General features: G+C 38.9%; 2 protein-coding genes across 4 annotated transcripts in view; both read left to right on the plus strand.

The window, feature by feature from the left end:
• The window catches only part of mbd6 (methyl-CpG binding domain protein 6), a 30,988-nt gene extending 22,427 nt beyond the window's left edge, over positions 1–8,561 (plus strand). For all 3 annotated transcript variants that reach the window (XM_057828054.1, XM_057828070.1, XM_057828062.1), the window contains exons 7-13: positions 1,220–2,184; positions 2,660–2,768; positions 2,872–3,017; positions 3,452–4,153; positions 4,687–4,739; positions 4,839–4,911; positions 8,307–8,561. In XM_057828054.1, the coding sequence (XP_057684037.1) occupies positions 1,220–2,184; positions 2,660–2,768; positions 2,872–3,017; positions 3,452–4,153; positions 4,687–4,739; positions 4,839–4,911; positions 8,307–8,378 (2,120 nt within the window). In that variant the 3' untranslated portion in view covers positions 8,379–8,561. The remainder of the gene's footprint in view (positions 1–1,219; positions 2,185–2,659; positions 2,769–2,871; positions 3,018–3,451; positions 4,154–4,686; positions 4,740–4,838; positions 4,912–8,306) is intronic.
• A 1,746-nt stretch (positions 8,562–10,307) lies between these two features.
• Positions 10,308–26,585, plus strand: part of kif5aa (kinesin family member 5A, a) — a 35,967-nt gene continuing 19,689 nt past the window's right edge. Inside the window, exons 1-11 of the mRNA XM_057829560.1 lie at positions 10,308–10,861; positions 16,838–16,925; positions 17,393–17,466; positions 17,899–18,003; positions 19,176–19,224; positions 19,306–19,361; positions 19,457–19,544; positions 21,290–21,414; positions 21,665–21,769; positions 21,861–22,009; positions 26,384–26,532. Coding sequence (XP_057685543.1) covers positions 10,733–10,861; positions 16,838–16,925; positions 17,393–17,466; positions 17,899–18,003; positions 19,176–19,224; positions 19,306–19,361; positions 19,457–19,544; positions 21,290–21,414; positions 21,665–21,769; positions 21,861–22,009; positions 26,384–26,532 — 1,117 coding nt within the window. The 5' untranslated portion in view covers positions 10,308–10,732. The remainder of the gene's footprint in view (positions 10,862–16,837; positions 16,926–17,392; positions 17,467–17,898; positions 18,004–19,175; positions 19,225–19,305; positions 19,362–19,456; positions 19,545–21,289; positions 21,415–21,664; positions 21,770–21,860; positions 22,010–26,383; positions 26,533–26,585) is intronic.

The following is a 26,585-nucleotide window of genomic DNA, read 5'->3' on the forward strand; positions in this document are numbered from 1 at the left end:
GGGGTTGGTTTTCTATTGGATAGAATTAATTCGAAAAAATGACTTGAAACCACTACCACTTACTAAACAAGAGTCAAGAGATTTGTTACTAACTATTCAGATTGATCAATTTCATGTAAACAAAGCAGACATAGGGCTTAATTTTAAAAGATTCTTGTGGGTAAAAACCTCTCAGTACCTACAGTACTAACATTCCAATTTAACCTTCCCTAAAGGAAATGGGAGCGTTTCGAATTTTTCATAACCACACCAAAACGCCAATTTATTTTGCATTACAGGACCAGCATTGGAAAACTTAATATTCTATGCAAACCAGTTCATAGTCCAGTTGCTAGAGTTCAGTACATTGTTTACAGTCAAACTTAATTTTTTGATAAGTTAACGATTTACTTTTTAGGACTTTGAAAGGCTGCCCCAATGCTAATTGGCAAAGTGCTGTTTCAGGTTTGCTGTTGACGGAGTTGACCCAAATTTAGTTAAGTCTCACTACTTTTATCCAGAAGCATTTTGCTTGGAGACCAGTCTTATCTGTCCACATGTCATTGGAATAGCTTTTGACCAAGGACAATGTTTAAGGTTCTCGAGGGCCGTGGCCTGAAAAGAACCTTGATCTGTCGACCCTTTTCACCGCAACACTGCTCTCTAGCTGTCTCTAGTTGTCTTACAGCAGGGGTGTCAAACCAATTCCACAAAGGGCCAAGAGGGTCCTGGATTTCGTTCCAACCAATGGAGAGGTCATATTTTCACCAATCTGATCTCCTACAAGTGTAATCAATTGATTGCAGTCAGGTGCTGCTTGTTTCAGCAGAAAATGTATTGGTTAATCTTTTTGCGCAGTCTTGGTTGAAATGAAATCCCTCTTGGCCCTTTGTGGAATTGGTTTGACACCCCTGTCTTACAGTATATTTAAAAGGATGTATGAAGATTCTGTCTGCCGAAGAATTACCAGTGCTGCCAGTTCTTAAATTGTACGTCACCATAATTTGGTTTAAGCATCGATGCTATAAAAATGTTACTGCTGAAGACAAAGAGGCTGTTCAGTCGAGCACTTCTCTCAGGGATACTGAATACAGTAGTGTACTTTTTCAACAAGAGAACAACCCAATGTCATCAAGTTTTGTTAGTTTTATCTGTAGTTTTGTTTTTAAGAGACAAGCATGATAGAACTGAACAAAGTCACATGCAATGGTGAGGATACTTTTTACCTGTTGTTTTTCAGGATCTCGGTGTTCTGTAAGTTTGGACTTGAAAAACTCTACATCAACGAAACTGCTGACACCCACCAGCCCAGAAGTCATCTCCTCTCAGCTTAGCGATGACAGTCCTCAGACACCTTCAGCTTTGTGTGACTCAACTGCTCCTTTACCTCTGGCAGAGGCCTTCCCTTTCATGAACCAAGATCAGCTTCTTCAGCTGTTGTCTTCCACGGGAGGCCTGCCATCCATCCTCGACCCTACTGTCCTGTCCTCATTACAGCTTGGAGGCCTGTGGTTTGGTGGCCAAAATGGACAGGTACCCCCATCCACTGCTTCAACACAAAATCTTGCGGAGCAGCAGCCAATACTGATACAATCAGAGACACAGCAGCAAAGCCAGGATCAGCAACAGAAGCAACAACAAATAAACGGCAATCCTCTCTTTCCGTTGTTGCCGTTGTTAAGCAGTGTGCAAGGAGACTTACCTCTAAATGTAATGGGCATTCTCAACCCACTTCCAACTTCAGTCTCAGCCTCCGGCACTGGACAGGAACATGATTTGGCTTTAACAGAAAAACCAAGTCTTCAAGCTCTGCTTATGGCATCTTTGCTGCTCGGGCAGAACCAGACACCTTTGTTACCCCTATCTGGACTGAGTCAGTTGGGTCAGGTCAGCTTGGAGGTCCCTCTTCAGCAGCAGCCCCAGATTCCCACTACTCTGGAGGGGCTCACGCTAGACAAAGCTGCTGCGCTCCTGGATCCATCAACTCTACACGGGTCAGGGCTTCTGGAAGTCACCCAGGGCCTTCCCCTCCCGCCTGGTGCGGAGGGGTCTATCCAAGCTCTGCAGTCTCTGCTCCTTCCTGCTACCCTTCCTCCTCACCCAGCTACCTTCCTGCCTTTTAACCCCGCCATCCTCACAGCTGCTCTGAACACAGCTGACCTACCCAGTAGCCAATTAACTTCTGTTCAGCATACCCAACCTCAGGTAGGCTCCTTATCTCCATAGGTTCTTTACCCTTAACCTCCTCAAAAGCCTTCATCGATACTAGTTTTATGAGTTCTGTCTTTACTGATTTTCTTATCTCGTCTCTGAAAGAGCAGTTCATGGCGAGATACTGTTAGTATTACGAGCGCCCTTGGCTAGACCATGGCGCGTGAAACTGGAATAAATTTTCATTTTCTCTTGCAAATTTTCACTAAATTGGCTAAACATTTTTGATACATTTAGTTGGAAACTCAATTATAAATAGTGAACACCCGTGTGTGCACAATTCTTCACAAACCAACCAGGTAGCCTTCTAAATGTGTCACTCCATGTTTTTTCACTTTTGTTTACAGTTTTGACCGCTGCAGAGGTCTGTGTTAAATAATACCATTGTAGTCTCCATGTAATACATAGCTTTATGGTGGTCCGAGATGTTTCTGATTCCAATTTTTATCAATGCATTGTAATCCAATAGGAACTGTCTGACGCTGGTGTGGACACCCTCATCCCGCTTCCTCTACAAGGCAAGGAAAACCCTATTCTCCAGCAACTACTTCCTAGTTTGCTTAACCCTGCTGTGTTAGGTGAGTTTTTAGTATGTAAAACTGAGGCAACATGTTCCATAACCTTTGAAAACTAACGTCCACTATCATCCTGTTATATTATTTTTGGAACACTAATTTTTAGGAGACATATCTGGAATCGCCGGACTCCAAAATATGGTGGGTATTGGAGCAGGTTCCATCCTCCTACCATCAGTCCAGACCTCATCTTTGAGCATGCCTCTCCTTCAAAGTCCTGATGGGACTATCAACTTGATTAACAATTTACAGGTAAGTAACTTACAAATTATTAAAAACCTCTGTCCAATCTATTGTTAACTACTCTTACATGACCTAACGTTAGGTTGGCACAAGTAAATGCCTTTTAAAAACTATACGCTTGTGTGCCTGAGTTTTCACCACACACGTATTTAGCGTTACCTTTGCATGTCAACAGGCAAACAAAATGCCGCCTTGTTCGTATCGTATACCTGATACTGGTATTTGGAAATGGATTACGAACATCGACATGACTGTAGTTTGTACATTTTGGTTAGCAATTATTTCATCCAAGATATTTGTTCATAGACAATGGCAATCCCCAACTGTACCTGTGGGATTTCAAATTCAAAAAGATCCCTGATATGACCTTACAGTGCTTGGCCACCTGCTGTTTTGGTGGTCAATGTAAATGTCAGGTTTTTTTTTTTGTTCTTTCCCTTAAGCTCAATCTCACACCATCATCGGAGGGAGATAAGTCCGAGTTGGTTCAGGGCACGCATAGCCCTGCCCCTCACGTCGACATTCCACCCTCTCAGATCTCTCCTGAAGAGGTTACAAGTCCGGCTCCAACGCCTGTCCAAGAACCGAGTAGACAACCTCAGCGTGGGTCGGACGGCAGGCCCGTTATCGACCCCTACACCTCTTTCATGGATACAATTTACACCTCTTTCCTTCAAATTAATGCTAAAGAGCAAGAGGGGGGCCACTCTGGGCCGTCTGACCCTACGTCACCTTTCTGTGCCTTACCACCTGTCACTTTCCCCATGGAGCACCATACACTCTCCATGCCTGCCCCAACACAGCATCAGGCTAATGCCCCGGTCTCCCTCAGCCCACGGCGGGCTTGCTCCTTACGAAACCCAGACTTATCACGTCTCAGCTTGGAAGCGGCAGCCCATTCTCCAGCTCAGGGTACGCCCAAACCCAGCGAAGATGTGGCCACATCGCCTTTACAAAGAAAAACAGTTATGGTGGAGGGACATACACATCCAGAGCCCCCGTTGCCATGCATATATTTGGAGGAAGCTAAGACAGACTGTCTGGGTTTGGAGAGAAAGACAGGTTATCTGAATCCCAGGGATGGTTGCAGTGGGAGTCCTCATGAGGATCTGCCAGGGACGTTGCTGCACAGTGAACAAGGAAGGGTGAGTATTTGCCATTTCATCGTTTAAGTCAAGCAGGGCCAGCTCTCCCAATTTCAAAGAATGTAGCCGCTAACCCCAACTTTCCAGGCTCTCCAATTCCAAACTGTTTGTAGTAGAAATCACTTAAAAAAAACTATTGAATGATCCTGTGGTTATTCACAAATTATATCTGTGGCTATTTAAAGAGAAGTCAGATTACGCTCAAGTACGGTTTTCAGATTAATGTTGCATGTCTGTAAAATATTCCAAAAAAATCAACTCCATTATTTTAGGCCCTTTTGTTAAGGGTTAGTACCATCTTACAGGTCCAGGTCCAGTGACGTTATAAGTCTCCTGCAGGTCTCGGAGACATCACAGAGGCTAATTGAATAAATCTAAAATGAGTACCAAAATATTTGGTAGATTACTGGCGCAATGTTGTGTGTCACGCACGATTAAATGGCTAAAGCATTTAGATGAACTGATTGGCTGTGAACTTGTGATGCAGTTCGAAGAGTCTGCTCAATAATGTCATGATGTATTTTTCATCCAAGGAACAATCGGGAGCTGTGACTGGATCCCGCCGAGGGAGAAAAAGAAAACAAACGTACGTTGTTTTGTTAGTTATCCCTGTTTTGATCTTTCACCGAAACCCCACCCCGCCCCCACCCCCAATTTTCTCACTGTTTCATATTTTACATGTTAGGTTGCAGAATGTGTTGGAGGACTTCAGAGACTTGGATGCTACAACTGCACTCGCAGAAACGGATGCAACTGCGGTATGAATTACATTTATTTCTGAAGTTGGGAGCAACATGGGGATCGTCCTACTGAGAATCAGGCCTAACCCAACCCACCTTCTTGAAACATACATGATTTTTAGGTTATGCTGTTCATTTATGGAAAATGTGGCATAAATTATGCATTGGGTATTTCTAATAAAGCACTAATTCAAGTGTACCGGAAAATATACCAGGACTGATGTCATGTCAGAATCCACTACACTAATCTGTGTCACCATTGTGCAAAATAATTAGTCCTGTCAAATTAACAATTATATTTTTTGAAAATAACAACAATTACTATTTGACTGGACCAAAAAAGGGTGTTGTCAACAAGCCTGCCAAATACAAGTCCTTCTCAAAAAATATGCATATTGTGATAAAGTTCATTATTTTCTCTAATCTACTGATAAACATTAGACTTTCATGTATTTTAGAGTCATTACACACAACTGAAGTAGTTCAAGCCTTTTATTGTTTTAATATTGATGATTTCGGCAAAAAAATCAAGAAAAACCAAAAATCCCTATCCCAAAAAATTAGCATATATCATCCGACCAATACAAAAAAAAGCGTTATTTAATACAGAAAAAGTCATGCGGCACATGTAGCCCATTTCCAGTACACGCCTGTGCACGGTGGCTCTGGATGTTTCTACTCCAGACTCAGTCCACTGTTTCTGCTGGTCCCCCAAGGTCTGGAATCGGCCCTTCTCCACAATCTTTCTCAGGGTGCGGTCACCTCTTCTGGTTGTGCAGCGTTCCTGCCAATCTTTTTCCTTTCCACAGACTTTCCACTGAGGTGCCTTGTTACAGCACTCTGGGAACAGCCTATTCGCTCAGAAATTTCTGTGTCTTAGCCTCTTGCTTGAGGGTGTCAATGATGGTCTTCTGGACAGCAGTCAGGTCGGCAGTCTTGCCCATGATTGCGGTTTTGAGTAATGAACCAGGCTGCGAGTTTTTAAAAGCCTCAGGAATCTTTCGCAGGTGTTTTGACTCAGTTAATTCGTTGATTCAGATGATTAGGTTAATAGCTTCTATAGAGTACCTTTTTACAATAAGCTAATTTTTTCAGATAGGGATTTTTGTTTTTTCTTGACTTTTTTGCCAAAATCATCAGTATTAAAACAATAAAAGGCTTGAACTACTTCAGTTGTGTGTAATGAATCTAAGATATATGAAAGTCTAATGTTTATCAGTAAATTACAGAAAATAATGAACTTTATCACAATATGCTAATTTTTAGAGGGACCTGTATAAATAAAAGCATTAGCACACTGTATGTACAAAGACTTCAAAATGGGAGCTGGCCCATCTGGTCACACGCTGTAGGCTATACAGCTGAATGCGATCAAACCACACCCCATTACAGTGCTGTCAGTCAACTATCAAAACATGTCACAAAGTGGAAAATGGATGTTGCTTTGTCTAGCTTGTTTCTTTTGTCTACACAAGTCTTCAACCATGTCAGCAAGGCTATGTGAGTGCACGGGAGGAAGCGTCTCTTGGCCACATTTTCAGCAGACCTCATTCCCACCCCAACGTTACAAGGGCTTTGTGAGCCTGTACTAGGGGAAAAAAACCTCTCAGCCACATTTCACGCAGACCTTGCTGTTGCTCCACAAGTAACGCTGGAATTATAGGCATAGTTTGCTTGCTATTTGTGTGACATGGATGTTGGTAAATGTGCCCTGTGTTTAAAAAAACTGATAACTCATAGCTGTTTGTTAGCCAGCTATCTTCAGCTCTGAACTAGAGTTGGGATGGAGTTGTCCGATAATTACTTTTTAACCGAAATCCTGATATTGTCCAACTCCAAAAATCCACTACCAATATATGCAGTCTTGGTCTTGTGATGCCCCACTGGATGCTTTACTAATGATAAATGTTTTATGTTGTATGTTGTTAAATATTTAACTTTAGGGATTTCCAAGTATACATTCTGTGAAAAATAGAACTTCAGCTGAGGTTATGGAGGGCCTATATTGCACTACTATATTGTTGAAATCAAAATAGTGCATACATTTTTTGGATCAAGTGTATGTAAGTGTATGTGTAAAGTGCCAATAAGACACTTATTATTTCCTCAATGTGTGTGTGGGTACACAATTCGACAGATAGTGAACAAAGCAGGCTCTAAAAGAGAAGTCAGACGCTGGAGTAAAGTTGAATTGGCATTTCTGTCGTCATCTTTCTCTTGACAAGAGCACTGATACTTTTTTTTGTAAAACTGGAAACAAGTGATGGAATTTATCAAAAGTAATGACACCTAAGCGCCAACAGGGTGCGAAAAAACACCAGAAACGCAAGCAAGCAGGCAATACGAAGACATGACAGCATTGCCATATGCATATTAAATCTTTGGAACAGCTCATTAACATTAACAACGAGAACAGTCGTCGAGAGAGCATGGAGGGAGGGCCACTTACTCCATGTGCAATGCAGTGTATATGTATTTGTGTTGTATACGTTTTTGTATCCTGTTTTTCATTAATTTTTGCAATACTATGTGTTTTTTATCAAAATATTAAGTTTTTTTTATATATATATTAAAAAGGAATAACACAAGACATGCTGTTACTGACCAGCATCTTAGTTTACATTCACTGTATACAAAAACTCCTCTATGGCAGATCAAAAATATTGTGGTATTAAAAGGCATTCAGATCCACCATTCTGCATGTCCAAGCAATTGAGCAGGACAGGGTAAAATACATTAATTAATTAATTGAAATGAATAAAATGGAAATAAATGAGCCAGTTCTTTATGGCTCTTTGACGTGAATGGATCTCAAAGATCCGGCTCTCTCCAAAGAGCTAGAAAACCCATTTTTACTCAGAACTTAAGCAAAAGCTACCTCCGCTGAAAATCACGGGGCTCTTGGTGTAACTTAAGCTGACTGTGACCACACCACTAGCCTCCTAGGCTTTCTATTTGACACCCCCCCCCCCCCCCCCCATTTACATAAACAATTGAGGGAATATATATTTTGGTGGTTGTAACCTGTAAGTGTACTTGATAGCCAAGTGAATGAGCAAGTTGCAATGGCGCTCAAAGCCACTGACGCTGCATCTTCCTTATATAGTAATGGAGTTGTCCAGAAAGCCAGATTTTTACTGATGTTAGTAGATACCCTGTTTATGCCCGCCCTAAAAAATCTTGCCATACTTGGGGGGAACCTGTTCATTGCTATTACACAGCATTCAACAATATATTGCTCTCAACCCATGCATGTTTTTAGCGCCTATCTTTAATTAAAAACAATTTATGATAATTACAATACAGGACCACCCTGTCATAAGTACAGTACGTTTATATAAAACACTTAGACAAAAAAATTGAAAGTCCTGCAGCTTTCAACATGAATAATCTTTTGCCTTGTCCTGCCACAGACGACCCTGTTAAAGCCTGATTCATCGGTCCGAGGCAGGAGAAGACGAGGGGCGAGGTCTCAGAGGCAGTGATTGCTTCCTGGGCTCCATCTTCCACCAATCCATGTCACCATGTCATGTTACTTTTTGTTATCCTTTGTCAGTCAGCTGCACTAACAATGCTGTTAATGTTAACCAATGCAATGGCAACCAGTGGAAAATAAAGCGAAGGACGAGCTCTTTTCTGGGGGGAAATATAATTTAATTTTTTTTTTTTTTAAAAGAATAACTGCATATTTTCCTTACTCTTAGATCTAGTTCACACAATAATTGTTGTTTGATGTGTTCACAGGTCTTTTCAAGATGTTTGTGTCATATCATTTTTACACAGAAAAACAAAGTACTGTTTTCATCACTGTGTTACTGTGAGTCACAATGAAGCCCGTCTACTTGAAACCATGCTCTCTGTTGAAAGTGTGTATGTGTGCGTGTCTGTCTTTTTTAATGTGTTGTGTAGGATACCAGTGCTATTGCTGAGCCCCTCACTGTCTGATCGTGGTTCAGTTGAACGAGACACCGTGTAACTACAGAAATTACTCTAATGCACACACTCCTAATGTTTTCAGATGGTGTGGAACATTAGATTTATCAGATTGTTATTAAAGCCACCGTAATTGGATTCTTCCTCCATTTGCAATACATCCATCATGTAGACCCTCCATGAATAAATGCCGAGTCGAAAGCTGAGAGCCATGATATCTTACGTGAACTAGATGAGTCCTTGTCTTACTTTAGATTATAGAATATCTTCACACTGCACTCCCCCCAAATACTGGCATCTCTAACAAAAAAAAAAGTGGAAAAGCAAATTATGCAATTTCTATACACTTGGAGATTTGTATATATGTACAGTTAATGTGTTTTATGATTTTATATGGTTTAGAGAAAGATGCGCGCCAACAATTGAGAATTTTTTTTCTGGTAGTATTTTTCTCATTCTACCCCCTGGCTTTCAATTCTTGTGTTTAAAAATGATTAAATTGTGGACTGTAGCGTTTTGTTTTGTTTTTATATGGGAGGTCTTTTTTTTATTTAATATTAAAACTATTTACAGAAAATCTACTTGTGTTATTTTCTTGATTACTTTGATATAAAAACTATAAGCATACTGTTTTTTTTTTTTTTTTTTTAAATGTCAAACCTGTTGCAATATTCAAACATGTCAAATTGTGATACTTCACAATATGGATACTGCTGTCTTAAAGTTTTACCACCTGCGCAATACAAAAGAACCTAAGCAAATCCGCGATAGTCGGATTTGCTTGCAGATAATATTCTCACTTTTTTTGTGTGTGATTTTTTTGTTTTTTTTGTTTTCCCCATTTCTCCTTTTAATGGCTGCGGTATAAAAGCTGATGACGAGTCGCTGTGTCATCCTGGCTGCTGGTCGCTTTGTCAATTTCCCAGGGGGATGAGGCGGAGCTGCGCCGTTGCATGAGAGGGATGCTGAGCCAGAGCTGAGCCACGGTGACGAAGTGGGTACCACCATAGACGTGTGCGTATATAGACTGCAGCTTCAGCCGATGGGTCCTCCATACATCATATTGGATGTGGCAAGTTTCCATATTAACATCAAATGCATCCGAATGAGCTGGATTCAAAGAACAGACAAAAACAAATCTTCCGTGATGTAGCTAAATATAGTTATCTTATTAGCTACGATTAATGGTGGTAGACTTCACATCCAGCGATCATTCATTCACAGCTAATCCAACTTCAAATGGATTAGACCTCTATCGCCGTCAATGACAGTTAATGAACCAATTACCAAAGCAACATATTTTTTTGAAATGATGAGCCTATGAGTTTATAATTACAAATCAATGTATCGCTGTTGTTGACTGATGTGCCACGTTCCCACATCCAAAATGGCGCCGGTGCCGCCGTACATAATCGCGTTGAATGTTGGTAGCATTTCAACGAGGATGCAAGCCACGCCCTTCGCAGACCCCGCCGACAGGGGGCGCAGTAGTCAATTGGTCCTTCACTGCCCTTCCAGCTGCATCGCTCACCTTCAACTGGCCTGACGCTCTTATAAAGAAAAGAAACTGACACACCCGACGTCTCATATCTCTCACAGAGAAGCGGAAACACATTTAAATCCGTTCTTTTAATGATGTAGGCAGGTGGTCTGGCCTTTGGACGACTAATTAGCGGCATCCCCGCTCACTGCGACACGGAAACGCCACCTAGCTATCTTGCCTTTTCGACGCTTAAATAGACAAGGGCAGAATAAAAGGACACCCCTGGCAAGCCTCCTTTTGGAAAAAGAAGGAGCGACCTCCGTGGATCTCTCGTAGTGATATTTTGGCTTTTCTTCGGCACCAGGCCGCCACCTGCATCTTCGCCTGCTTCCTCATCTTCATCCTCCTCATCCAGTCTGCGCCATGGCCGACGTCCCAGCCGAGTGCAACATAAAGGTTCTGTGTCGTTTTCGTCCTCTCAACCAGTCCGAGATCATTCGGGGGGACCTCTTCTTACCCAAATTCCAAGGAGATGACACTGTCGTCGTTGGGGTGAGCAGAAAAAAATACCATACAAATATATTTAACAGGGAGTCGCCTTGTTTTGCGCGTAGGGCCCCTCATCAATTAATCATCATCGCATTTGGGCCTGAATAGAGCGCGTGTGTTTTGTCTTCTGTCTATGTGCGACATTACGCGTGACATTCTGTGATTTTTTTTTATTTTTATTTATTTTTTTGTAATTACAAAAATAAAAACTTTGTAAAGACCAGTCGTCCACATATCTGTAAATCTTGGCCACAAAGTTACCCTAATGTAATGTCCACATATGTGGACGCCATATACACGTTTATAAATAAGTAAAATGTTAATAAATACAAAATGAATTAAATAAAATAGGAAAAACTTTAATGCACTCTGGGTATGGCCCCACAATAACGCTCTAAAGTAGTTTTTTTTACCAAATAATTTTTAAAAAAATTTCAGTTGTTTTAAGTCATTGCCTGCCATTGACAACGGCAAATGTCCTATTTATTTTATCAGGAAATTATGAATGCGGTGGATACTTTTTTTTTTTTCAGTTTTATTGACAGCGCTAGACATCCAATCCTTTTTGACTGGGAGGATGGCAGCGAATGATTGCTGCCAACCCTCCCAATCAAAATGGATTGGTCGTCCAGTGCCGTCTATGGCAACCAATGAGTTTAATGCATGCCCTATAATGGGTTAATGTATGGACATTTTCTCTGGTCAACATGAAAAAATATAAAAACCACAAAAGTTAATCTTTGTGTAAGTGTATGGTGTCATCTCAAAACAAATAGATTGGCCAACTACAATATTCAAAGCAGCCCTCACTATGACATATGACATATTTCATTCCTAGCTAACACAGTAAAAAAAAACTATCATGTTACTTTATTTTTTGCAGTATTCTGTATTCACGTTCAACAGATTGTGCAGAGGTACCTAATACAGCATCCTATTAATGTGTTAAGTAAAGGTTAATCAATGGTGACCATGTCAAAAAATGAAAATGACTGCACTAATGTAATTTTATCAGTATAAAAAACATTTTGGCACTCAAACCTGGCTGTTTTTTTTTTCTTTTTTCTCTGATGATTTTATAGTTATTCCACCAAAAACAATGCATCACGGAGCACCCGCTTTTTTTCAGCAATTCTGGTTGCGACATCATAACCAAAATTGACGATCATGTCTAGCTCTTTAGTGCTGCACTAACTAGTACATGTTGACAGAATGACAGAACGGTCAAACGGTAATAAGAGAATAGAAAACACGGATAGCATGCTAGCAGACTGCAAAAATCTGCAGCTCATTCTGGGTGTGACATCATTTTCTGCTTGGAGAATTTTTAGTGGACATGGCTAAGGCAACTGTGTGCTGCATTCATAGAGCTAGGCTCCTTAAAAGAGTACAAAAAAGTCAGAAGTAAGATATTTATACTGTACTTGCAAGTGCTAATGCTTGCATTGCAAGAGGGGATTCTCTCCAGTGCTACCATGAAAATGATGTTGTTTCTAAACTGTAGTGTCTGTTATACTACAGTACTCAATACTCAATATGTGTACAGTGGTACATTGACCTACGATCGAATCGACATACGATCCTTTTGACATCAGATGTAAAATTTGACTCGGTCATGACGACATGCTCGAAATACGACGTGAGAGAAATCAACATGGGTCCCAAAAAAGTTAGTAAAGGTGGTGAAAAATGAAAACGGTGACGCTTACCATTGAAATTAAGAAGAAAATGATAGAAAAATATGAGGGTGGTGTGCGTGTCAGTGAACTGGCTCGACAACGCGGCTCACTGGCCTCCTACCCCCGTTTACTCCAACCATTGTTCGCCAGTAAGTTAAGGTCACAATAAAAACGCTTTTCTTTAATTCTTATTTTTTCATAATTTGTTTTACATGTATCTTATTTAATATTATTCAGTTGTAAATATATTGTAATATTGTCTTATTGTACGCCAGTCTCTATAAGTTAAGGTAACAATAAAAACACTTTAAAAAAAATAAAATAAAATTATTATTATTATTCCAATTTGTATTTAAAATTCATTTGTTTTGCTATGTGGAATTGCTATTCATAATTGTACCTGCAGTGTTTATGAAGGATTTAGCGTAGGTTTTTGGGCTGTGAAACGAATTATTCGAATTATAATGTATTCTAATGGGAAAATCCTGCTCGATACATGACCATTTTGACTTACAAACCAGGTCCTGGAACAAAAAAAAATCGTATGTAGAGGTACCACTGTAATTACTTTTTGTTAGTTTCATGGTGTCATTAAACCGCTTCACGCAAGGTCAATATGGAAAGACTACAGTATGTGTCACATGTTTGCTAGTTTGCATGTTTCTTTTTACAATCCAGGTAGTTGCATACACACACCGCGTTGTTTGATACAGTGATTACTCTTCTTGTAATGTTTTTTATCAACATAAGCAAAGGTACCAGAATCACAATCACTTAACCCTACTGCCATGCATATTTTTGGAAATGAGAGTGTCCAAGACCATATTTTTGTCATCTCAAAATTCACTTCATTTTGCTGGTCAGGTCTGTGAATCTTTTGGACAGCCATAGACTTCATTTTATATTGACGGGACACAGGGCGCGGGTCCGATTAATAGGGGGTCTAGCTACATCAAATCTGACCTAGTGGAAACACAGACAAAGAGCCTTAAGTTGAAAATTCTTGTGAATAAATGCTTAAATCCCTGAATTCTTTATAGATATGGACGTAAAACAGCCTCGATTCTTGGTTAAAAGAAAAAAAAAACGGGCAGTTAGCATTTATTTTACATAAATACGTCAAATGTGCTGCTAGTCTTTGTGCCCATGTGGCGCTGCCTTATCACCACAAAGAGCTTTTTTACATTGAAAATTCTTGTAAATAAATACGTAAATCCTTGAATTCTTTATAGATATGGAAGTAAAACAGTCTCGATTCTTTGTTAAAAGAGCAAAGAACTGTGCAGTTAGTATTTATTTTACGTAAATATGTTGAACGTGTTGCTAGTCTTTAAGCGAGGATGGAGCTTTTTATGTTCACAATTCTTGTAAATAAATGCTAAAATCCATGAATTCTTTATTGATATCAACGTAAAACAGTCTCGATTCTTGGTTAAAAGCAAAAAAATGGGTAGTAAGCATTTATTTTACATAAATATTGCGAATTATGACGCCAATGCCATAGCTTTTAATTTCTCCCATTGAATTTTTTCACAACGTTTCAAAATGCATGCATGGTACGAAAAATACTTGAATCCTCAAATAAATCACTCCTGAGACAATCCTTCCTGTTTGGTACAGTATGCAGTACAGCTTTCGTACTTTTTCAACCTAAATCCGGTGTTGGAGCTGCATGTGTTTGAGAATAACTGCGACCGACTTCGACTGACTGAAGCGGAGGGTGGGACGGCCCGCTACTTGAAGGCGTGGCGCAGTGTCTGGGGAATGTGTCCCGTCAGTATCCCTATGAAGTCTATGGCACAGCTATAACTGTTTGTTACTAATGGAATCCTCACATTGCTAAATGGTCCTGTCTACTCATCTTGTAACTCCCAAATGTACTATCTGTAAGAAGCTTCAAGCTTGTATGTTATACTAGTTTGGCTAAAGCGATTAAAGACAAAGTCCTTCTGTTTTTCAAATCATACTGTACACGGCCCAATAAGACACTTGAAACTCCACCTCAGAGGTGGCCATATTGACCGGTCACCCACTGTGGATTTATTTGATTTAATTATTCAATTAATTAATTAATTAAATCTGACATAGCATAAAAAATAAAAAAGAAAGAAAGAAAGAAACTTTAAAATGCGACGTCAGACTTCACACTTACCCTAAATAGTGTATTTTTCCTTTCAAAATTTGGCAGTGCAAATACATTTTTCATCTATTCACAAATCTGTGACCAGTAAGTTTCTTTTATTCTGCTTCTTCCATACTCTTTGCTGCTGACAAACTTCTCCACACTTATGACCAATTTTTGGGATTATGCAAAATAAAATCATTTTTTAGTGAAGTTAACATGAAATGTGAAATTTTTACTTGGAAACTTGATTGACATTGTGTGCCCCTAAATGTTTTGCTTGATCCCCTAAAATATTCTACTGTGGATGAAAATTGTACTGTAATGTAATTGAGTCCGAAAAGTCACCACTAAAATTAGGATGAATAATCCATGCCCTCGCCTCGCTTACGCCCAATAATTCTGTATAATAATTCAGTTTTTTAATGCTGTTGAGTCAATCTGCTAACAGCAACTTTCCCTTTTGAGCTACCGTACGTCCCTTGACTTTGTGTGTTCTGGGTCACTCATCCATTTGTCATGCAGTCATTTGGAGGGGGTTTGTTTCAATATAAATCTTATGAACACATCAATATGGAGCTACGTGTTTTTACTTTTTATTTATTTATTTTATGGGTGCATGGCTCTATATATGGGCAGATGTCAGATTATGAGAAATATCGCTGTATGACGGATAATAATTAAATATCCATAATGTATTCATTTCTTTTTTTAAATTGTCATTTTTTAGTTTTTTATTTCCGTTGAACACAATCTATTTTATTTTGAAACAAAACATAATATAATAAGTACATTGAAAAACCTGATCCATAATAAGGTAAAATAAATGAATAGATATTCATATTGTTCATATACAATGTTCTAACACTAGTGAGTTATTTTATAGGAGCTACATCTGCAGAGTTATACTGTATATATAGACTGGTTCAAGGTGACAGGAGTGGCACCTGCCGTGGTCATCTACTCCTGTAGTTTATCTTTCTCAAAGTTTGATGTGTTAGGTGTTCAGAGATGCTCTTCTCAGTTGTAACGAGTTGTTATTTGATTTCCTGTTGCCTTTCTATCAGCTCGAACCACTCTGGCCACTCTACTCTGACCTTTGGCATCAACAAGACTTTTTCGAACTTAGAACTACTGCTCATTGGATTTTTTTCTCTTTTTTGGACTATTCTCTATAAACTCTAGAGATAGTTGTGCGGGAGAATCCTTCTTGATCAGCAGTTTCTGAAATACTGAAACTAGCCCGTCTGGCACCAACGACCATGCCACGCTCAAAGTTACTTAAATCGGCTTTCTTCACCCTTCTGAGGCTCGGTTTAAACTGCAGTAGACCGTCTTGACCATGTCTACATGCCTAAATGCACTGAGTTTATGTCAGGTGATTGGCTAATTAGAAAATGTGCATTTGGGCAGGTGGTCAGGTATGCCTAAAAAAGTTGCCGGTGAGTGCATACATTATATGAATGAAACAGCAGAGCAAACGTAACCAATTAAAATTAAACTTTGTCATGTTCTTTATTAGTGGGTGTCTGTTCACCCAACTCCTTTTTTCCTAAAACTATACTTAATTGGTGCTCTGCGTATGCCAAATTGTCCCTTGCATTGGCCAGCAAGTGAGCTTCCCGAGCAAGTGGACCGTTCCCTGGTGACCAGGGCATCCGCAATGCTTAGCAAGCAAGCTGGCCTGTTTAGGCAGCATGAAGGCGTCTGTCTGTTACACCCTTGGAGTTCGGTGTGAGTTTAGTTTTAAAATTTTCTCTCTCAAATAACAAGCCAGGTTTCGTTCATATTGTGTTCTCAGATTTTAATGCAATTTTCAAATCATTACTCTTTTTTAATTGATATATTTTTTAAGTTAAATTTTTACATTTATTATTATATATATATATATATTTTTTTTTTTAGATAAAAAAAATACTAACATTTGATAGAAGATATAAAAACATTCTGCTGATTTTTTTAAGGAGGGAGAGTAACACTTAAACAAACGTTCAGCATACAAAATTCCATACACTGTACCAACTGGAAAGCAGCTTTAAATATTGCACTTTTGAATGTGTTAATATTTTATTTAACGGAGATCAGTTGGTGGATTCATGTATTAAATGATCAAGTGTTTCTGTCCAAACACTTTTAATCCATTTCTTTGATAACATGACGCATGTTTCCTATTTCCAGGGCAAGTCTTATGTGTTTGATCGAGTGTTTCCGACCAACACCACCCAGGAGCAGGTGTACAACACTTGTGCCAAACAGATTGTCAAAGGTAAGCATCCAAACTACGGATGTCTCAATCGCATATTTTTTTCACCTGAGTCCGAGTCATTTGATTTTGTGAATCTACCGATACCGAGTCCCAATCCATACTGAAAAATAAGGTCTTTTTATTTTTTATTAGAACAAGAGTTTCAAACATTTTACACTACTCAATTGTTTACAGTACTTCCTCTTCCGCTTTTTCTGAGAGTGTTGCGGAGTATAAAACATATATTTTTGTTGCTTTTGGCAATGCTATTCTATTTCTGGATTTTTTAAATACTTTTTATTCCTTAAAAATAAAAATATATATATTTAAAAAGAAAAAAAAACGATCTTTTTGTCCACATTCCGATCATCTGAATAATGGTGAGATCGACCCGGATCGGGGACATCCCTAATCCAAACTGCTTCATGAGATTATCTAGTGAATGTTTTCTCAAATTACCCTGTTTCAACCTTTTCCCTGCCTTGCAGATGTATTGGGTGGCTACAATGGCACAATCTTTGCATACGGTCAAACCTCGTCCGGCAAGACTCACACTATGGAGGTACAGTCATCCTCGTCACTTTATATTGGCCTCATTTTTTTGCTTGACATCTTGTATAATTTGACCATATTTGCTGTGGTAAAGTTTCATTTAACAAGATAAGAGACTACGCAAATCGTATGATATCAGTCAGAATACAAAAAATTAAATAGCATAACAGTCGATGGTCAATGTACTGTCACATTTTTCTTTACAATTTGCTATTTTTCCGTTGTTAGTGTGGCAAACATTATACTAACATAAGAGGAATTCCCATTCTATTTGTACTATAAGGCAGCATTTTTATTTTACCCATGTCTCTCAACTGCCAACTGACAGATATGTCTTTCGCAATTGAATTCAGCATTCACAAATTCCACAGAAATACCATTCTTTAGTTACTTTTTGAGCCTTTGTAACATAGCCATTTCACAATATGACTTTCTGTACCAGGGCAAGCTGCACGACCCTCATCAGATGGGCATTATCCCTCGCATTGCGGAGGACATTTTTAACCACATCTTTGCCATGGATGAAAATCTGGAATTCCATATTAAGGTTTCAATGTTGCTTTCTATTGGGTGATTTTATATTTGGTTGTGATAGTTTTATATATATATATATATATATATATATATATATATATATATATATACAGTGATACCTCGGCTCACGAACGCTTAAGCTCACGAACTTTTCGCCTCAAGAACATCAAATTCGCGAGCATATAGTCTCTGCTGACGAACTAGTTTTCGGCGGACGAACCAATTCACGCGGTCGAAAAGCGCCACGAGAAGCTGACGCACGCTCACGGCGTCCCAGTTCGTCCCCTCACTTTCGTTGAGTGCGGACGTGGTTTGTGTTTGATAGAGATTTTGGACCATATTGAGTGTACTTTTGCTATTATGGGACCGAAAAAGAGTTACCTACAGTCCTTATGGAAGGTGACTCGTGTTACCAATTCGCCCTCGACTGGTAATTGGCGGTGCTTTCAGCTTCCCACCGTAGTGAGAAGTGGACCGGCGAGTCACGTTGGCTCGTTGTCGTCGGTTGTCTTCGGTTCGCCCGATTTCCTCTCCAGAAAGGTGGCGGCGTGCATACAAACACCCAGAGGCGTCGGATGGCTTTTATTAACAACCAAAAGCATGTGGTGGGCACAGCAGTCTACGCTAACTGCGCACTTTGCCGGTAACCCTCTCCTTCCAAACAGTAACTCCCTCCCTCCCTCCTCCTCCCACTCCATTCCATCAAGCCATCAACTACCATCACAAAGGTAAATAAAACGACTTTATTATACAGTACAGTTTATTTCTTTAATTATAACACAATAGCACATTTATTATACATAAAATAAGGTATATTTTTGTGTAGTTTTAAGGCTTATTTAGTAGAAAATTATGTTTTATGGGGACCTGGGAACGGATTATTCTCATTTTAATGGTTTCTTATGGGAAATAAATGTTCGGAAGACGAACTTTTCGCCTTACACACACTTTCTGGGAACCAATTATGTTCGTGAGCTGAGGTATCACTGTATATATATATATATATATATATATATATATATATATATATATATGTATATATATATATATATATATATATATATATATATATATATATATATATATATACAATTTGTTTTGTTTCTCTAAGATCCTTGTGTTGTATCATTCTGAAGGCTTTTTCATACGTCATGTAGTATAATCTACTTCCTTTGCGTCAAACAGGTTTCATATTTTGAAATTTACATGGACAAGATTCGTGACTTACTGGATGGTAAGTGCCTGAAAAAGAATATTTCATCTGTGAACGGCAGAATTTATTATTTCAATATTGCATCATTTCTAAATTTTTTAGTGACCAAGACCAACCTGTCTGTCCACGAGGATAAGAACCGTGTACCCTATGTCAAGGTTTGTGAAAGTGTAGTTTTTCTCACGGTTATATGACTTTTAGAAATTATACCGCCATTTTTCGTCAAATGTTAAACCTGCTTTCTAACTCTCAGGGATGCACTGAGCGTTTTGTCTCCAGCCCGGACGAGGTGATGGACGTGATTGACGAGGGCAAATCTAACCGCCATGTTGCTGTTACTAGTGAGTCTGTCATTACAAAACCAATCTGCCTAGACATTGATGCCCAGACCAACCAGTCCAGTCACATTCTCAAATATTTTAATAAGAGTAGAGCTGTGATGCCCACAAAAGAGAAACAACTTAGTATGATTTAAATTTTTCACCTTTAGTGGTCAAGTGGCTTGTCCATGTGTATTGTATTTAACACTGTAATAAATAGGATATATCAACCACACACTCACCTAACTACACTCGCAACGTCTGCAAATGCTGTTTGTATTTGTTCTTGTAATTAACCCCTTGTCACTGAGTATTAACTTAATGCAGTACTTAAGGCTGTAACAACTAATCGTTTAAATCGATTAATAAATTTGCCAACAGTGATCAACGCAAGGGGGAGAGAGTTCACTGCCACACTCAGTTTTTGAATCAATAATATTTTCAAAGTGTCGAGAGTTGTCTTGAGTCCTGCGTGTTGTTAGAGTCAGTGTGCCTCCGTCAGAGGTGAGCAAATAAAGCCAATTGTATTGTTTGTATTCTTTGTTGACGAGACGTTACGACTTAGCACGGAGTGCTTAGTTAGTTAGCAATTATGCTAATCAGTGTCTTAGAAGCCCATTTGTATTGTTTTTTTGTGAAGCATATTAGCACCTTTCGTCTGTTTATATTGTAAAGTTGTCTCATTTCTTTTTATAAAGAAACCACACGATAAATAAACATATTCTGATAACAGCTTACAGCCTCCTTTCAACACATACTGCCATTCAAACTATAAATTGTCACACAATAGAGTGGGCTTTAAAATAGGATTTGGATCATAACTATTGGATGAAAAAAAAAAACTCATACAGTCTACCTCCTCCTTATTCTATTTTGTTTAGTTGCTTTAAAGAAAGCAAATGAGTCATTGACACATTTTATATCAGCACTTTGCCTACAGGGGAAAAAAAAAACACTTCTTTTTATCTGAATGAACAGGACTTTTGTCTGATACATATTTGTACTGAGAACTTATTTTTATGTTTTATATTTTTAACTTTTATTAAAAACATTAACAGGTTTTTTGGAATGAAAACAGTACAGTTACAGAATACAGTTAATGCAGGAAGCTTTAAAAATGTATATTTTTAAAGGAAATAGTCATCTTGTCTTCATTGTTACTTACAACGTGTCTAAAACAATTACAAGTTAAATTGCAAAGGTAATTGCAAGAAAGTGAAATTTTTCCGATTAATCGGTTGTTAATCTTCTGATAAATTGATTTTGAAAATAATTGTTATTTGCAGCCCTAGCAGTACTGTATTCTTTATTCTCTTTGAGGAATAGTGATGACTCATGTCAATTCATATTATTTATGTAGCCTTTCATCACAACAACGTCTCAAAGCCATTTGGCTGATGTACACTCTCTGATTAACGTCAAGGGATTGTGTGTGTGTCTCTGGATTACATGGCTATGTGTGTGGGGAAATCATAAGGTTGATTGGATGGGAAGGACATGTTGCCATGGGGAACCATTCACTGCAATGACTCAGCCAGGAGATAAGACACATTGAAAAGTGTAGCGATCAAAGTCAATAACATAGATTAGGCTGCCATTGCAGTCTTATGCTGACTCACAGTGCTGCAGAACAGTGTGAAACCTGAATATTGTTTTTGGGAAGAGATAGTATCGTCAGCATGATGAGGTCATGATGCTGCACTGGGTTAGTCGAATTCATGTAAAAATGACTCACTACTGAATTCTGTGTTTCTGCCTTTGCACAGACATGAATGAGCACAGCTCTCGCAGCCACAGCATCTTTCTGATCAACATCAAGCAGGAACATGTGGAGACCGAACAGAAGCTTTGTGGCAAACTCTATCTGGTGGACCTGGCAGGAAGTGAAAAGGTGCGATGAAAATCGAAGTCATAGCTTCCAAGGTCAGAAATCTGTGCTAGGTAGATGATTTAGTCTTCAATAAGATGTGACTTTGATACACATACTGTATGTCAGATCTATAGTTGGTATGAGAAAAAGCCTAGATCGTTGAGATAAAACTCTAAAGTTTGAATAGATTTTCAGGAATTGTAGTGCATACTGGTCCATTTTATTGCTAAGGTGTTGTATTCGACAAGTGACCATCCTCTCTGTGCACTAGGTCAGTAAGACAGGTGCTGCAGGAGCTGTGCTGGATGAGGCCAAAAACATCAATAAGTCTCTGTCAGCCCTGGGAAATGTCATCTCTGCTCTGGCTGAGGGAACAGTGAGTTTTTCCCCAAATCAGTCTTTTTCACCTCACTTCTTGGCTCGGCCTTTCAACCAACTGCGGCGTCCCCTGCATCTTCCTTTACTAGAAAAGCCACGTACCATACCGTGACAGCAAGATGACCCGAATCCTGCAGGATTCGCTGGGCGGGAACTGTCGCACCACAATGTTCATCTGCTGCTCGCCCTCCAGCTATAATGACGCAGAAACCAAGTCCACACTGATGTTTGGACAACGGTAAAAATATATTGATTTTTTTTTTTCTTTATAATTTTCAACAGTCCTCAACTCTCACGCTTTGAGCGTGTTTTTCATGCATTTCAGTCCATTGTCACCTCCAAAGCCACACCTTATATTTCTTACAAACCAAAAATATAACTCAACCGTAGTCAACATCTATGTAGATAAATAGGGTGTGCGACGGAAGGGGATCCAAATGCAGACAACGGCACGATTGACAGTGATCAACAATGTTTTATTGTTGCGAGATTCCGAAGTATTCAGACGGGCAGGATGCAGACAAGGATCAGGGAAAATTCAGGCTTGAGGTTCCAAAGTGGGGCGCGCGTAAACAGGTCCTGGGACGAGAGCAAAAAATCATGAGTCGGGAATCACAGAGATAATACAAGCAAGGCGTGATGCAACTGACCGCAGAACTAGACGAGTTGATCTGGCTACAAGGTTAGGCGTCCACTGGCTTTTCAAGGCTGCTGATGGTGTTATCCTGCACCTGTGGTCGCTCCACTGGTCTGACATCCAACCGGTAAATTAGATTAAAACATGCACACCTGCCGGAGGTGGCCCAGGTCTCAGGAGAGAGGAGCCTAGGCCCTAACACTCAGAAGAGAAAGAAGAGAAAAGGCTCATCTCTTCTTTCTCTTTTGAGTCCAGTATCGCTAGCTTTTTTCCTGATTTATGGCTTAGCCACACTGATAATGATGGGTGTTTTTTTTAAAATCGTTTTTCCCCTTATTATTACTATTATTACTTTTGTATAATACATGATGTTAATATTTCTGTGAGGGAAAATACAAGTTGGAGGCGGGAGCTCAGTCTTTATGATGTAAAACTTGCGAAAGTACTAAATCGCTCATCATAATCTTTCTTTGTGAAAAAAGAGCCAAACAAAAAGAATTACTGGATCATTTTCTTTGTGGGTTTTTTTTTTTTTAGCTTCTAAAGGGTTCTTCATCAAAAATTCAATATATTTAGGTTAAATAGGGTAAAAAAAAAACATGATATGGTGTCATTAAATAATCGAGTTTGTACATTTTTTATAAGCATTGTCTTAACCAATCACCATCATCAAAGTAGGAAAGTTCCTTATTACTAAAACAACAGCTGAAGCGCACTGAATCTACACTTGAATCTCCCTAACATAATGATTGACACGTAATCACTGCACCTAAACGTTCTGCTAGGCATTCTGGGAAGTTTGCATCAATGTTTCCCGATTCTACAATATGTAAGTCATTCAAATTGTTATAACTGTAATCAGTGAGCAACGGAAAGGCTGTGCTTAAGCAAAAGATCGATATTCTAATTGGATCCTTTAGTGCATTTTGTTTATATACGATGAAAACATCAGCACAAACTAACCTTTCAGCTTGCCAAGAGGAAATCGGAACCAAGAAACAATTAGCCTACTACAAGCAATAAAGGTAAAATGTCTGGTTGTTTGCCAATATTATAAATTACTCTATAATAGCAACCCCTCAGGCATTAATGTCAACTGGAGTTGATTGCATATTTCTAGCTAACATTAGTGACGCTAGCATAAAAGTAAAAGGTTCATCAATGCTATTTTCAGTATATTCTGCATTGCTTAAATAGGAATGGGTAATATAATGTGTATTCCTCTCCATTGCGTTTTGTTGCCGTTAAAGGGTACCACGGATAGAAAGACATGTATTCTTAAAAGATAAATGTTACTATGCGTTATAATAATTTGATATTAAAACCCCTCTAAATGTTTTCATTTTAATAAAATTTGTAAAATTAGTTTAACTCATGTTACTATGCGTTATAATAATTTGATATTAAAACCCCTCTAAATGTTTTCATTTTAATAAAATTTGTAAAATTAGTTTAACTCATGGGTCACCATCGTTGTTGACGACGCAATGAACTCTGGGAGATGATGTCACTGGGCCACGCTGCAGTGCTTCCACAGTGTCACTCTTTAACTACATAAACATGTCGTCGGTTCTGCCATTCCAATCTGAACCCTAGCGGAACATTGATGAGTAGCACAGCCCTGTGGAAATTTCACAAAACAAGTAGCAAAAGCAAAATGAACTGGAAAGACGGGACGAGAAGAGAGTCGCACAAAACCGGTAGTGTTCATGTGTCAAGTTCGCCAGTGGCAGCACTCTCCTGCTCTAGTGACGGAGCAGGAGAGTTTTTGATATCAAAAAATGTTTGCAGATCTTCATCGTTAACTATTGTGTGATCCAATTTATTCCAATATTATTGTGAAGACAGTTAACACCCAGAGATTTCATGTGCTTTACATATGATTAGAGTATACAGGGAAACAGCAGGTTGATTATTTTTGCAGATAGCCCGTGCATCACACGATAGGAAAACTTTGATGCAGTTTGTCTCTACTGAGACGCCTAATGCCTCCTTGACAGAGAGAATGCTGCCTTAGTGCCTTACCTAATTTTTTTCACCTAAAAGCACTGTCCAGATTGATGATGATCCTGCCGGTGTTCTCAGATTTATCAGACATCAAATGTTGCTTCCGAAGCTTGCGTGGCGGTGTATAAGCGACACAGAAAATGAATGAATAAGTGTATTAAACTTAGTTTGATTGCTAGCTATTCATATCATTTTCTTCCCAACAGATTGTAACGACGCCTTAGTTTGCACTGATACATAAGAGGACTGTCATGTACTTTGTTTTTACTTAAAGCACGTGAGACACATTGTGAGCAAACGTGATTCTCTTTTTATTCAACTCCACACTGGCGCTGCATGAAGGGAGCGTTAAAGACCAGACTTTTAGCAACATTGACAAACACCACTAGGACCATGTTTTTTTTGTACATCGATAGTATGTGTATTGTTTACCGATCTATTAACTGCAATCAGTAACACAAGTCCTGAGATGAAAAGAAACAAACGGTCCGCGCGTGCGGAAGCGAGGCTTGACCACAAAGTAGACAACAATAGCGGAGGGATTGCGTACAAGGGTTTATTAAACACACACAAAAAACACGCGATCGCAAAAAGGGAGACAAAAAAAGCTCCGTGACAGCAGGTCGGGATAAAAAAAAAAAAAAACTGAAGGAAAACCGGCGAGAGGCCAAAAAAGCAAGGCGAAAACAGATAATGCATTCCAATACCTGCAAATGGTAGAGGATTCTAAAAATCAGGGCAGCAGACAAATGAAAAAGCCAGGGCCTGCATGCAACGAGCAACGAAAGGATCGAAATACAAACTTTCAAGTGGCAGCATGTCAATATCCCGGCAAGCCACCTAGGAACGGTTTAAAAACACTGCTGTAAAGCTGGAACTGGATGCAGGTACGACTTTGGGAGCTCATTCCACAGCTCTGTAACAAAACAATGACCAGCAGCAGATTGTGTCAAACTCATGCCAGTTGTCATACTAGCTTCGCTTGATAGCTAGCACAGCTATTCTCCCAGTCCAGCCCAACCGCGTCATCACCCCCAGCGTGCATTGTAGTAGTACATGTACTAAATATTAGATTTTTAAATCAATGGATGTAATATATGATGTGTTTCTAATAACATTTTCGTAAAAGAAAACAGTTGTTTCTTATTAGAGCCTACAAGTCTTTAAGTCTGAGATTCCCTTTAAAAGGTGGAATATGTGATGTTGATGTGGAGCTACAGCTAAGACTTACTAAACAGTAAAATTTGAAACAATTTAGAGTACAGAAACCTGTGGTTCTACCATTCAAAAATGACGACCACTATTAGCAATTGTTATTCTTTTATGTATTTTAATTTGCACTTTTGTTTATTTTTTATACTTATTTAACATTTATTTCTTCATGTGATTATTTAATTATCAATTTTATTCATGTTTTCCACCCTTTTTACTAAAGTATGATACGTTTTAGTACACATTTCAGAAAAAGAATAAATCAATATTCTTAAACCTTGTTATTTTCTTTTTGTAACGCAAAATACTGCTAGTGCTTAATACTTTAATTTTTGGTTAAAAAAAAAAAAAATTCAGTAGTTTGGAAAGGAACTTTTTGAGAGAACTAATTTATGTGCAGTTAAAAAAAATTCTTTGAAACATTGGCAGGTACAGTAAGGCTTTTGAAAATTCAGGGATCGTGAGCAACCAGAAATTTTTTATTCGTGCACCCTTAATTTTAATCTTTGATATGATTTAGTTATTTATTACGAACAAAAAGGTTTAGGTTTTGTGCAGGTTCTGTGTGTTTAAAACTATGACTCTGATAAAACCCATTGTCTCCAGCCTGGTGCCCCTTATTAAATTTGGTCTCATGAAATGCTTTAATTCTTCGAGATTCCTCAATTTTTAAAAAACATTTCTACACATTAAAACTAGATTATTGGGAAAATATTACTAATTGCTCCTCTGTGTCACACATACGCTACATAACAGTGCCAAGACTATCCGCAATACAGCCTCCATCAACTTGGAACTGACGGCTGAGCAATGGAAGAGGAAGTACGAGAAGGAGAAGGAGAAGAACAAGACTTTGAAGGACAGCATCCAGAAGCTGGAGGCTGAGCTCAACCGCTGGAGGAATGGTCAGGAAAATTGGGCGCCAACAACCAAATCAACATTTTTTGAAAAAAAAAAA

The sequence above is a fragment of the Corythoichthys intestinalis genome, chromosome 2 (genome assembly GCF_030265065.1).
Source record: "Corythoichthys intestinalis isolate RoL2023-P3 chromosome 2, ASM3026506v1, whole genome shotgun sequence".
NCBI classification, from domain to species: domain Eukaryota; kingdom Metazoa; phylum Chordata; class Actinopteri; order Syngnathiformes; family Syngnathidae; genus Corythoichthys; species Corythoichthys intestinalis.